This window comes from Idiotropiscis lumnitzeri, chromosome 12 (genome assembly GCF_059441095.1).
Source record: "Idiotropiscis lumnitzeri isolate Australia: NSW breed Sydney's pygmy pipehorse chromosome 12, RoL_Ilum_1.0, whole genome shotgun sequence".
NCBI lineage: Eukaryota > Metazoa > Chordata > Actinopteri > Syngnathiformes > Syngnathidae > Idiotropiscis > Idiotropiscis lumnitzeri.
The window spans coordinates 6,811,429-6,824,287 of NC_142402.1; the positions used below are offsets into that span (position 1 = coordinate 6,811,429).

Sequence of the window (12,859 nt, forward strand, 5' to 3'; positions counted from 1 at the left end):
GTTATAGTGGGTTGGTTTCCTGCATTGTTGTTGATAAGGTATTTAAGTTATATATACACACTTACTGTCCAACGTTCTCATTCTCCTCAGCTTCTTGTTCACACTTACAGTCATCACTTGCTCTTATCTTTTTTTCTCCTTTCTTGCCGTTCTTCTTCAGCGCATGCCCACTCGGCATAAATACATCACAGCCGTCAATCACACACAAGCTGTCACAATACACCACTGCAATCGTGCCTACCTTTTTGCTAACCCTTTGACATTAGCAAAACGGTTACAAAAACCGACTTCGTCAAAGTGCTTGTGGCAAGGAACACTCGTCGACACTGGCTTGAAATTCTCTCTCTTTGCCAGAATGAACACGTTTAGTATTAATATGGTTTTGACAAGGATATTTTATGCTAAATTATTACTGTGCTTTGGTTAAATCACATTGTGTTCAGTGTCATATTCTGTTCTGCTAATTTTTCCATATGTATCTTCATCATCCGCTTGAAACTGGAAAATGCTCTTTCACCCGTTCTCAAAGCATCAGCATGTGTACAATAAATCTCAAACAATCTCAATCGTAGACAAATTCATTCCACCAATATGCTAAATACTGCTTAGTATGTGGCCACCTGATCTCATTAGGCTAACTGGTGATATCTTCATTAGGGCTGAACACTTTTAAACCATTTAGCCACCTTGAGCCGTCTGCTTAATGGTGCTAGATAAACCTTTTAGTGCCATCGCTAACTAAACACTGAGGCGGGGCAGTTATCTTTTGTTTGATATATCAAGCGGTTTGATTAGCAAACGGGATCATGTCATGTTACAAACGTGCTACAACTCCTGATATCAAACATGAGATCAAGACTTGATTGATCCTGAAAGGATTTTATGTGTGAGATGTAACATTAGTGCAGGAAATGTACATTATATCAGCACCAAATTTTGTGTGGCCATCTAATCAATCTAAGTCCAGCTGTTGTATCACCAAAGGAAGAGTCCAAATGGCTGAATTGTAAATCCTGAGGCGAATGTTCTTCCTAAATCCTTGTCCCAAGATTATCTGCAGAAGGTTGCTCTTATTTCTCCTCTCCAACTTCTGACCTCTTTCCATAAGGTAACAAACGTTGCTGTCTTGTTCATCCCATGGAAGCTAAGGTATTCATTGGAGTTAAAACTGGTTTTCCCCAACATTGTTTTGGAAGAAGTGTAATTGCTGTTTGCGCATGTGTGAATTTCACTGCTCATTCCAAACAAAAGCTCCTGTTTGTAAAACAATAGACACTTTTTCACACAACACACACACACGCACACACATGCAAACAATGATATCTATGAATAAAATAATGTGACCCCAAATGTGATAAAGGTCGTTTCTTGAACATGTTGGCACACAAAGGAAGAATCACAACACAGCTTTTTGTCGGAATTAAAGTATATCTAGTTGTTCAGAATGGAAAGCCAATAAGATAACGTTTATTGTTGTTGTTTCATAATTCAGGTTGTTGGAGAATTAAGTACATTTTCTTTTATCTACATGTTAACTCATTTTTTTAAAGGAGGAAAATTAAGTTAAAAAACAAACTTTTAACCAAACCCATTTTTATCTCTTCTTTGTAAAGTTGTAAACTCTGAAGCAATTTTGTGTATCTATAAGATGGTATGCCTGGGCTCTGTCTGACTGTAATCTTCAGTAATTGTGTTTAGAAAACACTCAAGCTGGACGGCTTCCTCCTTTTAAAAGAGCCACAAAGGGAGAAACCTGAGCCTGAGGTGGTTCTTTATCTCTGTCTTTCTGTCTGTTTCCGACAGTTGTATTCTACCTGACTTAGATGAATTTGATCAAACCATTGAAAAGACATGATAAAAGATGTTTTACCTTGTAGGGGGCACATGTATGTCAAATTTTGTTTGCTCAAGAAAAAAAAGTTATTATTTTATGGAAACAGGATCAGCTTTACACATCTATTAAAATTCTAAAAAAAACGGGATTAAGTGGGTACTTTTCCTAAGTTTGAAGAATTTGTTTGACTATAGGAAGTGATGCAATTTCTTTTGCATATAAGCCAGGCCTGTAGAATTAATGAAATGCACTACCATTTCAGGAGCCTATATAAAACCATGCTAGAGCAGATGAAAAAAATAAGTATTTTTTCTATATAACATAGTTTTGCTCTTTAAAATTTTATTTTTTTTTTGTCAGAAGTTTGATATGCAGTATTTTATACATGTATGTATACGTCATCATTATTAGATCAATATAATATTCACAACCTGCAATATTTTTCTTTTTTTTAATCTGTTTAAATAATATATTAAATTAAGATTATGTGTTGGATGAAATATATCAATAAAATACATAAAGATCAATAAACTACTATTTAAAATAATTTATTCTGAGTGTTGATGTTCTATTTCATATACTTGTGCTGGTTCAGAAAGTTTCATTCAAAAAAAATATCCCTTTGACAGCATGGTCCAAAAAAAAACCCAGTCAAGTCAGATCTGACCAACGTTTTAAGTGACCAAAGTCACACACTTTTTTTTCTGTTTTGTGAGGTAAGCCAGACACCTGTAGGCCATTATGATAACATTATCATAGCAATGACTGCGGGGTCTCACGGGGCAGTTGAGTGGGAGGGGGGGGGGGGGGTCATTAAAGAAACGTGTAGTCCTTTGTTTAACAGCCAGATTAACGGGTCGTTTCGATGGGCCCTATACACATCGTCCATTTACGGATCAATTCAGGACAAATTAATGACGCGGCATGAGAGTCTGTTGAAAAAAGATAAGAGGGAACCATCAGAAGATAAATGTTATGATTCGAATTCAAACTCAAAGTCGGTCTGTGCGGGATATAAAAAAATCTGTTATTTTAATTTCGAGCATTTAGAAAATAAAGTATTGTTCAAACGTGCTGTCGACACTTCACAGGTATATGTTTTAATGTGTGAGGCGAAAATAGTTTTATCCACCAAAATGACAACTACTAGCGTGTGCGTGAAATGGATTAACCATTACATTACGTGCACCGGTAAGGACTGAACTAAACGTTTAGATAACCTACCTGCATGTATGTATGGCACCTGGTGCTGTGGTACGTGTGCGTTGATGGAAAGGAATGGATGGAACGAGTGGGGGCGTTTCCACGCCCCCCCAGTGTGAGTCAAGGTACTTATAAGAGACTCCGACCGCTCGTCCGGCATTCTTTAACAAACAGCACTCCATGGACAGAAGGGAAACTCTTTTTTGGTTTTTACACTTCTAATTTATTTTATTCTTGTTTTGCCCTACTTGAGCTCAGCGGTCTGCATGGCTTTAACTGACATAGCGATGCCCACCAGCACTGCATCGTTTTCATGTCTCCAGTCGACCGGTCCTTTTACCAGTGTGAGTATTTCAAACTTTTGCTAACTTGTTATATTTGCTGTATACTTACCTTAGCATTTAATTTCATTCACTTACTCCATAACAAAATGTCATTTTGTTGGACTCCTTAGCGGTGTCAAGATGAACGTGCAATCGGCAGTGCAACTGACATCCAAGTGCAGTTCAGCATCTTCAAGTCTCCGGTTTTGTCATCCAGAGACGACGACGAGCTGGGCAAATTCGTGGACCTCGATTTCATCTTATCGAATACCCTCGGTTCGGATGTTGTGAGCATCAGTGCCGACGGCAGCGGGGACACGTCTTCGCCTCAGCCGTGCGCCTATGCGCTACCTGAGTCCCCGGAAAGCTGCAGCGGTAGCTCGGTTTCGGAGTGCGCCGATCAGCCTTCCACACAGCAGTTCCACAACTACCACGGCGCGGTCCGCTTCACAGATCGGAGCCTCATGGCAGAACTTCTTGCCTCTGACGTCAACTACCCGCAGCAGAGTTCGCCGGGGTGCGCGGACAACGCGGCAAGAGATGGACGCGAGTACACTGAGCTGGGCGCGCTCAATCTGATTACGCACCACTTCCAGCCACCATCGCTTGGATACAAAATTAAAACCGAGTCCAGTGGCCAGTCGTGTATGTTGGCCGGTGGGGACTTTATGGGGCATGCTGCTTTCATGCACCAGCACAATCAGACAGCAGGCATTGGGTTCGGTCCCCTCGCCATGCAACAGGGAGCACTGGGACGCACAGACAGTCATTCAGTGCAGCTCAGCCTCACTAACCATCACCTCCAAAACAGCTACGGCAGCCCTTACCATTACGCACAACACATGTCCACGCGCTTCCAAGGACAGTACAGCATGCACGCAGAGCCCGCTCACATCCACCACCAGCAGCAGCATCAGTTGCAGGCGCATTCCGCGCAAGGGGTCATGCTCACTCCACCGTCCTCACCGTCTATGATGGACTTCTACGGACAAGAAGAAGCGAGAGGCCTCAAGCAGAAGAGAGGGCGCAGGTCGTGGGCCCGAAAGCGCGCCGCCACGCACAACTGCGAATTCCCAGGATGTGGGAAAACATACACTAAGAGCTCGCATCTCAAAGCCCACATGAGGACTCATACAGGTGAGCGTCGAGTTTTCCTAACAGCGACTTTTGTCACAGAAATACGCAGTAGTATAAATACATGTGTTCCTCTCGTCCCTCAGGTGAAAAACCTTACCACTGCAACTGGGAAGGCTGCGGGTGGAAGTTCGCGAGGTCGGACGAACTGACGCGTCACTTTCGCAAGCACACTGGACACAGGCCGTTCCAGTGTCATCTTTGCGAGAGGGCCTTCTCCCGCTCTGACCACTTGGCCCTTCACATGAAAAGGCACATGTAGATTTTGACAGTGGCGGCCTTGACTCAATTGCAATGCTTTGTTTGTACATACCTGTTTATACTTTGAGTTAAATTATGACCACTTCAGCGTGTCTTCTAAGTTATTGACTGTTACTGAGTGCCTTAAAAAGAGGGACTGCACATTGGGCAGGACCCATATGTGTATTATTATTTTTTTTTACATTTTAATGTTTACAGTCATATGACTTTGATACTGATGGAGTTTTACATTTTGCTGTATATTTTTCTATGCCAAAATTTCCCATGATGCCTATCATGATGAACGTAAGTGTGTGCGTATTGGAAATCAAGCCTCCTTTTCCAATGTGAAGGTGAGGTTCCAAGGGAAAAGTGAAGTGCAATCAGTTGCGATTGCAAGGACATATTTTTAAATTAATTTTTTTAAGATGAAGAAATCAATTCAACTGCTCTGCGAGAAACCGACCTATCTCCCTTTCCGAGAATGAAATGTGTATGTGTTTCAGGGCTCTAAAATAAATGTACTTTCAGGAATATCTGTGTGCACTTTTCCTTCCCATGCGACGGTGTTATTACCCTTATATTATCAATACGCGCAAAGTCAAAAGTAATTTTCTGTCCTATTTGTTAGTTATATACGTATTAAATTATATAATAAATTAATTACCAGCTGGGGTCTTGCAAGGGGATACGTTCACTGCTTGTAAAAGACTGCCGTCTGGCGGTTGGTGCTATAATGGCAGTCAGTCTTCACCCTGAGATCAAAGGTCATATCATCATCCACACCGCTTATCCAGTACAGGGTCGAGGGAGGTGGCTGGAGCCTATCCTAGCTGACTACGGGCGAAAGGCGCACCACACCCCGAACAGTTTGCCAGCCAGTCACAGGGTGAGATCAAAGGTGTTAGTAAACTACCCTCAATCTGTACTGAGAAGCAGCGTTGGACAATTTACTTCCAAAATGTAATATGTTACTAGTTACTTGTCTTTGTAAAGTAATGAGTTACTCAAGTTCAAGCTTCTTTTAAATTACTTTTTAAAAATTAAATCAGAGATACATTTAATAATGATTTCGACACAAAAGGAAAATGCAAAATATGCTACCACACTGTAGCTGATAAAGTTAACTTGAAATGAGGATATTTAACTATATAATATGGGCTATAATATTAAATGTCTCTATGGTAAAGTAAAAACTGACCTGACTACGGTTTTCATCAATTTCATTAAAAATAATTAAACGTTCAGTCAGACTACAATAAGCGCATCAGACTATAATTTGGGGCTTGTTGTAGTTTGTCCAATGGGACGTGCTGCAGCGTAGCATCATCATTTGAGGCAGGCAATTCGTATTTTGATTCCAAACAGACAACCAGAATGACCATGGTTTTACAAACAGCAATTGCTGAAACACAAATCATATCAAAAAAGCACAATGACTCTTTTCTTTGTAATGTATTCGCTGCTTTATACTTTGGTTTGTTTGTTTGTATTTTGACAGAGACAAACCATGACAGGTGTAACTGGTGTCACAAACAGTAACTTCGCAGCCATGAGACTCATGCATAAAAATAAATTACCTCACATCATAAGCAAACATAATTTCCACAACTACAAAACATAAAAATACTTTATTGTTAAATACACATACAAGCAATACAGAATGTACCCCACTTGATACCGTAAGTCAACTAAGGCAGGCTACACCTTACTGTAATTTGTCGTGAGCCCGAATAAGGACAAGTGCAATAGAAAAAGGCCGGATGATACAAGTGAAAGCAGCATCAATTGAATGACCTTGACTTTTGACATCACATAGAGAGCAAATAAATGGTGTATTATGGCGCTGCTTCCCAGCGATTCCTTCGTCTGCAAAGGTCAAATGTTGAGGAGGCGGGACAAGTTCCTGGCATCGGGTTTCTATTGACTTGCTCCTCCTCTGCGGGGAGGGGCTTCTGTCTAAACAAGTCAGAAGTCAAAAAGATGAGGGGGGAGGGGCTTTCTGCGGCTTTATTTTCAAGACTTCGGGGTGGTGGCGGCAAAATAAGTCTGTCCTTAACGGCTTGGCTTGTCAGCTGACTCTTTGGCACATCCACGCTGACCAATGAGGTGAAAAGCGTCTGAGAGCGAGAGACGTTAATTCCTGAGGAAATGAGTACAGATATTAGAAACGAAAAACAAGTCGCACGACCAAGATGCCACACATGCTGACCCAAATTTAGAAAACAAATACAATGAACTCAACAATCCTGTTAAAAAACAACAATAAAGGTGCACCCTCACCCTTTAACCACCATCGCCGCTTTCCATTGTTTGTGAACTGTGGAGGCATTCTCTGTGCTACTTACGCCACATCAGTTCGTGAACTAGCTTCGGCTGCCTAGAGTTGAAGCATTTAATATTAAAGCCCTCATTATATAGTTTAAATATCTACATTACAAGTTAACGTTACCAGCTGCACGACAGTATGGTAACAAAATTTGCATTTTCCTTTTAAAGTGCCGAAATCATTATTAAATTAATCGCAGATTAAAAAAAAAAGTATAAGTAATTTAAAAGCAGCTGAAACTTGAGTAAGGCATTACTCTTCAAAGACAGCAATATTGTAAAGAAACTTATTACTTTCACATGTTGGCTGTCTTGTCAACAATGAAACAATTTCTGTGTTAGTTAAAACAAAAGGCTTGCCTGCTGGTTACATCTGTGATTGGCTGAATATCTGTAATACATCTGTAAATTCCTGTAACCTATGCTGAGAGGTGAAATCTATTTTGAATTAAAGCGATGTTAAAATTATACGATACAAACCCTCTATTTTTTTTTTTCAAAGAATGATTTTCAGAATTTTTACCAGCGACAAAAAAATAAATAAATCCGCACAAACACTCTAACTTTGTGATTGGCTGGTCGGGTGTGTAGAGGCAGAACTTACGCTTTGTTCCGTTGACGCAAAATAGCCTAAAAATTGCTTAGTTTTCGGGCTCAAATATACAATACGGCCGCCGGAGTGAACGAGGTTGCGTTTGCTTTGAAGTTTTACTTTGTGGATCCGATTAATGAAGTCCCTGATAGATTGAGGGAATTATGAGATTACTATCGAGCAGTGATTTCGTATAAAATTCAAACCAGCGACCAATTACGATCCAAGTCACAATTTTGAAGCCTTATATATCCTTAGTGATTTTTATTTATTAAAATCTAACAAGCACAGTAATAACTAGTGATGGGTAGATGAGGCATCCTGTATCGTTTCGACACAGTGACGCACTTTATTGACACTGTGTTGCTGAACACTGACACCTGGTGGACTTGCAGGAAACATTTGACAGGGTCATCTGACACTGATCTGTCAAACTAATTTCATCCAATTCCATTGATTAGGCATTTGCATTCACATTATTTTTACATATACGTACTTTCATAAAAGAATCTTTGATATTCAAGACGCAGTTGATAAATTAAGTGAAAATCTGTCTGAATGCCTAAGTAAAAGTGTTGTGAAGAGGCACTGAAGAGGCCGGTGTGCACAACACCTGTGTGGCCAATATAAATAGGTGAGGGAACGTTGCCTCCATGGACTTCCAGTATAAGAGCGGGTTTCCGTACGTGCAACGTGTCCTGCTGACATATGGCGCTGCACGTCTGAGTGCGCACACGGCAGAAAACTTGTGTTTACCAGTGACGTCTCCCATCTTGCGGATATTTAACGCAGAGTAACGCGCCAATAACTTGATGCTTGTTTTGAGCATGCATCCTGTTGACAGATGCGCTTCCTTATAAACACAGTTTGGCGCGCGACCGCTGTGTCGACACGGTTCCGGTAGTGGTCACGTGACTTTCTTAAAGCAGTACACGGGGTTTGCCCTGGAAGCTCGGCACACGCATCGACGCCTCAGTGTCGTTGGACCCATCACTAGTAATAACACTATTGTTTGAGGTGGGTCGAATTAATAAGAAATTTGTTTTCACTGTACCAGTACTGAAATAAAACTATCAAGTTACCTTGTGTTGCTCTGCTGTTGATCTGTTTTTTCGTTTGCGCCTTTTTCTGTAATGTCTCCTGAACAGCTTTTTGGGTGTCAAACTCAGCCCCCTGGAAACAAATAAAAACATTGGAAATGATTGTTACCATGATAAAAAAATCTCCCCACTGATCACAGGCAGTAGAATACCTGTAATGCCAAGAGCTCTGCCTTCAGAGCCAAGGTGCTGTTGAGTTCCACCTCATCAAGGTGGTCTGGATGGTCAAAGGATACAGTAGCGGTTCTCGGGCTTAGGATTCCAGCTATCAGAGGAGAAGTGGTCTTAAAGGAATTATCCAGCCATGATGGCAGCTCATTTTATACATTTTTTGATCAGGAAACTCAAATTAGTCATCATTTTCTTTTCCATCCAAAAAGCCTACTTTAAATGAGGAATATGGCCACACCCCCCTATGCTCTATCCATATCTCACTGGGCGCCACTAAAAAAACCAAAAGGGATGTTGTAACACATTTTCCCAGATGCATATTCAATAAACATTTATGTCTTTTATATTTGCGTGTCTGTTCTATCAGGTGTGGTAATTCATGCTTCATTTCATTGGCAAAATTCAGCCGTCCATTTGATTTATTTTCATTTCTTCAAGTTGGCAGAAAAAAAGTCTTCTTAAAAAGAAAAAAAGTTTTCTTAATGTTAAAATAATCTACATATTTTTAGGATCCTTATAAATGCATTTGCACAATGAAATAACGCTGGAAAAGTTTGTTAAAGTCACTTCTGTGTGCTCACGTGAACACGCCTCTCTGACAAGGAAAGGTACTACTGGTGTCATTCTTACATGCAAACCTATTATATCAGTGAAACCGTTAAGATCAGGCAGTTGACCTTTTAACTAGAAATCTCAGAAAAGTGCTGTTTACACATGCACTCACACTAAGCCAGTGATTCTTGAACTTTTTACATGACACATCACCTCAAAAAATACAGTGCAACCTCGGTTTCATGGAACAGGGATTTTGTGATGCACTTAGGTAAATGCATGCATGCTCTTTGCGTTATATTGATCAGCAGATGACAACCTCTTTGTCGCGTTCAACTCTGAAGAGAGTGTCTTCCAGTGTCAGCTGCCTATATGTATCCATTTTTTGATCAGCAGCATTGTTCCTCTTTTCTTTCTTTTTCTCTGCACAGGCACATTAGTTCGCCCCAGTGTTATTTTCCCCTAAAATGAGTACTGGCTAAGATCTGATAAATAATACGGTTGACATCTGCTGGTGATTGCCCGTCATTTAAATCCTTCCCAGGTAGGATACTTTGTGATTATCTACTGCATCAGAGCCTTGCATCAAATGCATACAAAAAACGCATTTCTCGAGTTAACCTGTGGATGGCGCTAAACAGTTGGATTGTTAAAAAAAAAAAAAAAACATGTTAACACCGTGTGGGCATCAAATGAGGAAAAAAGAGGCAGAGGTTTTATTCCTAAAACACACTAGAATTTATTATTGTAAGCCACTGCAACATCAAGCACAGTTCAACCTTGACAATGTGCTTGAATGTAGGAAAATAAAATGTTCTAAAGTAATGATTAGAATTAGATGTACTGAAAATGCTGAATAAAATTCATACTCCAATAAATCCATCCATCCAAATAAAAATACGAATCATTAAAAATTGTACAAATTACTTTTTTAAATACATAAAATATGATGGAGTATTAGGTGTTGAAAACACTGGTGAAGATTGAGAAAAACATTTGTTGAGATATTGCATAAAACTCTTTTTCACTTTCTGTTGTCCCAATATTTTGTGCAGGGCTAAATGGAGGACGTGCTGATGCAATAAAGGAACAGCATGAGTCCACTGGCCTAGTGAGTACAACCAAACTGTCAGTGTGTAGGTGTACTCTGGGTCATGAAGTCAGAAGGGGTTGTCACAGAAAAATGAGTACACTTGAAGAAAGAACAAAACTAAAACATGAGAGTCACTCACTTTTTAAATTCTTGTTCCCATGGAGATTATTTCTCCACCTCATCTGATTGCTGGTTGGCTGTTGAGGTGGAGCATCACTGATGGGTTGGATTTGTGGCTCTGGTATTACTTTCACGACTACTGGTTCTTTGAAGCAGACCTAATAAGGGCAACGGTTATGTCATTAGTCACGTGAACTAAAGTTAAATAATGCTGTAGTGGCTATTATAGCTCACCTTTGTGTTTCTCTTTTTTTGTGACTGTTTGTTTTTTTGACGCTTTGGGTGCAGGGGAGTTGGGGTGGCCATGAGAGACAAGTCAAGTTCGGGACAGTGTGTCAGTGCAGGGGACGGGGAGAGAGGCAGAGGGGCCATTGATGGTGAGGGAGGAGGCGAGAGGAAGGAGGCCCAGCCCTTCATCTTAACAGCAAAATGCAGGGGAACACTCCTTCAAAGTTTCTGGAAAAAAATCATCATAAAATTGAGAAGTTGATCAAAGCAGCTACACAAGATTATCAGAATGTATGTGGGTTAAGTGCCAGTTTCTGGACTTAAAGCACTTTATCATCAATTGCAGCTATTACAAAGCCATGTTGAGATCCCATACTTCCAGGGAGAATATTAATAGTTTGGTATTAACTACATATAACTAACCATGTGGCATGTGCAAACTTCTCTCAAATGACAAAACGGATGGAGAGGAGTCTCGTTTAATGACATAATGACAGATTTTTTATGATTTAAGCAGACCCGGCGTCATGGGCGGGCATTTGGGGGGGGGGTCCATGCCCACCCTGAGAGTTGGGTGGGGTGGGTGGGGGGTTCTATACATGGGGTCATTAATGTGGATATGGTTTTCTACAGAAATAGCAAGTGGCAACATTTCTAATTTTGCATGCACATTTGGATTAAAAAAAAAAAAAAACACACAGGGCAAGAAGACAAGACGACGTGTGAACGAGAGCAAGCAGAAAGTACTCTTGCTGCCATCCCCTCCTATAAAACACTGATGTCAAACTAAACACTGAAGTAAGCATTCAACACTAGGAGGGTTAACTACAGGAGCTTTGGAGCACACAGAACAGAACCAGTATGTAGATAGGCGGATAACCCTGCATTATGCTGCTCCTTCTGCTCTTTAGCTGCTGTATTTACCACTGCAAGCATTAATGTATTACTTTGCCGTTCAGCTTGCTCATATTTACCAGTGCATGTTTATGCTGAAGCAAAACGTTTGAGTTGAATATATGCACACTGACAGAACTACGCCATTTTTTCCATTTGTCTTTTAAATTTTAGGATGAACACTTTTAAGTGACAGCTATTATTTCTGAGCACTGTTGCACATCAAATTTCGATTGCCCCGGGGAAGAAAAAGTTATTTATTTCTGCAGCCGGGTTTTGACCACGGTCGGAATGCACGGTGGTCTGTCACTAATCTACGCCAACGCGGTAATGGTGAAGTCGTTGTATAGAATTTGCAGTGTTTGTATTAAAAAGCCGCTCGGTTCAAGAAGGTAACGAGGTAAACTCCAGCGACATCGAAACTAAATGCGTCACCTGTTAGTGAAGCTTAGTTGAGCAGAGCAGCGATTTGACCTAAATTCATGTCGAATTACCAACAAACTGCTGTTGTCCGTTTCTGTCCTGCGGAGCTTCAGACCTAGGTTGTAGTCACACCACACACGACAATGTAATGTTGATTTCAACGAGATTAATTGCGAATTACTGCCAGTGTACCACCTATCAAAGCTGACAGGGTCACGAAAAGGGGTATCTGACATGTCCAATAATAATATACATCTTCTGTTGTTGTTTTTAACGAGGAATGAAAACTTACTTTTGTATTTTGAACACCCTCCACATTGGTGTTCTTAAAGGCATTTCCGGTTGCGGTTTCTGATGCATAAATGTCACAGTGACATCTAGTGGTAGTTCTCCGCAAGATTCACTATGACACGATGTACTCGTCTGTCGCACACAACAAGTAACAAGACGCAAAGCGTAATGGGTCGGGTCCGTGTCATTGGATATTGTGTTTGGAAACAGTTGTTAATTTTTCATTTTAAAATAGAAACATCAAAATTTAAATGCAGCTTGATTTTCCAGTTTGCTGTCTGGAACAAGTAAGCAAAAGTTCAAAGAAAGTTAGATTTATAAGTTTTATTTCTA

The 12,859-nt window shown here is 40.5% G+C and overlaps 2 protein-coding genes across 4 annotated transcripts; one reads left to right on the forward strand and one right to left on the reverse strand.

The window, feature by feature from the left end:
• Positions 1-3,213: 3,213 nt before the first annotated feature.
• klf17 (Kruppel like factor 17) lies at positions 3,214-5,268 on the forward strand. The gene is made up of 3 exons (XM_088311256.1): positions 3,214-3,381; positions 3,492-4,497; positions 4,581-5,268. The coding sequence occupies exons 1-3, from the start codon at positions 3,304-3,306 to the stop codon at positions 4,754-4,756; spliced, it is 1,260 nt and encodes a 419-aa protein (XP_088167382.1). The 5' UTR covers positions 3,214-3,303; the 3' UTR covers positions 4,757-5,268.
• A 1,078-nt stretch (positions 5,269-6,346) lies between these two features.
• ppp1r35 (protein phosphatase 1, regulatory subunit 35) lies at positions 6,347-12,645 on the reverse strand. Of its 3 annotated transcripts, none has more exons than XM_088311378.1 (6): positions 12,528-12,645; positions 10,925-11,146; positions 10,710-10,848; positions 8,907-9,019; positions 8,737-8,827; positions 6,347-6,877 (listed from the first exon to the last, which is right to left on the reverse strand). In XM_088311378.1, the coding sequence occupies exons 2-6, from the start codon at positions 11,105-11,107 to the stop codon at positions 6,573-6,575; spliced, it is 831 nt and encodes a 276-aa protein (XP_088167504.1). In that variant the 5' UTR covers positions 11,108-11,146; positions 12,528-12,645; the 3' UTR covers positions 6,347-6,572. The 3 variants fall into 3 exon arrangements, with proteins under 3 accessions (XP_088167504.1, XP_088167506.1, XP_088167503.1); XM_088311380.1 differs by lacking the exon at positions 12,528-12,645 and adding an exon at positions 12,307-12,515; XM_088311377.1 differs by lacking the exon at positions 12,528-12,645 and adding an exon at positions 12,248-12,515.
• Positions 12,646-12,859: the final 214 nt, after the last annotated feature.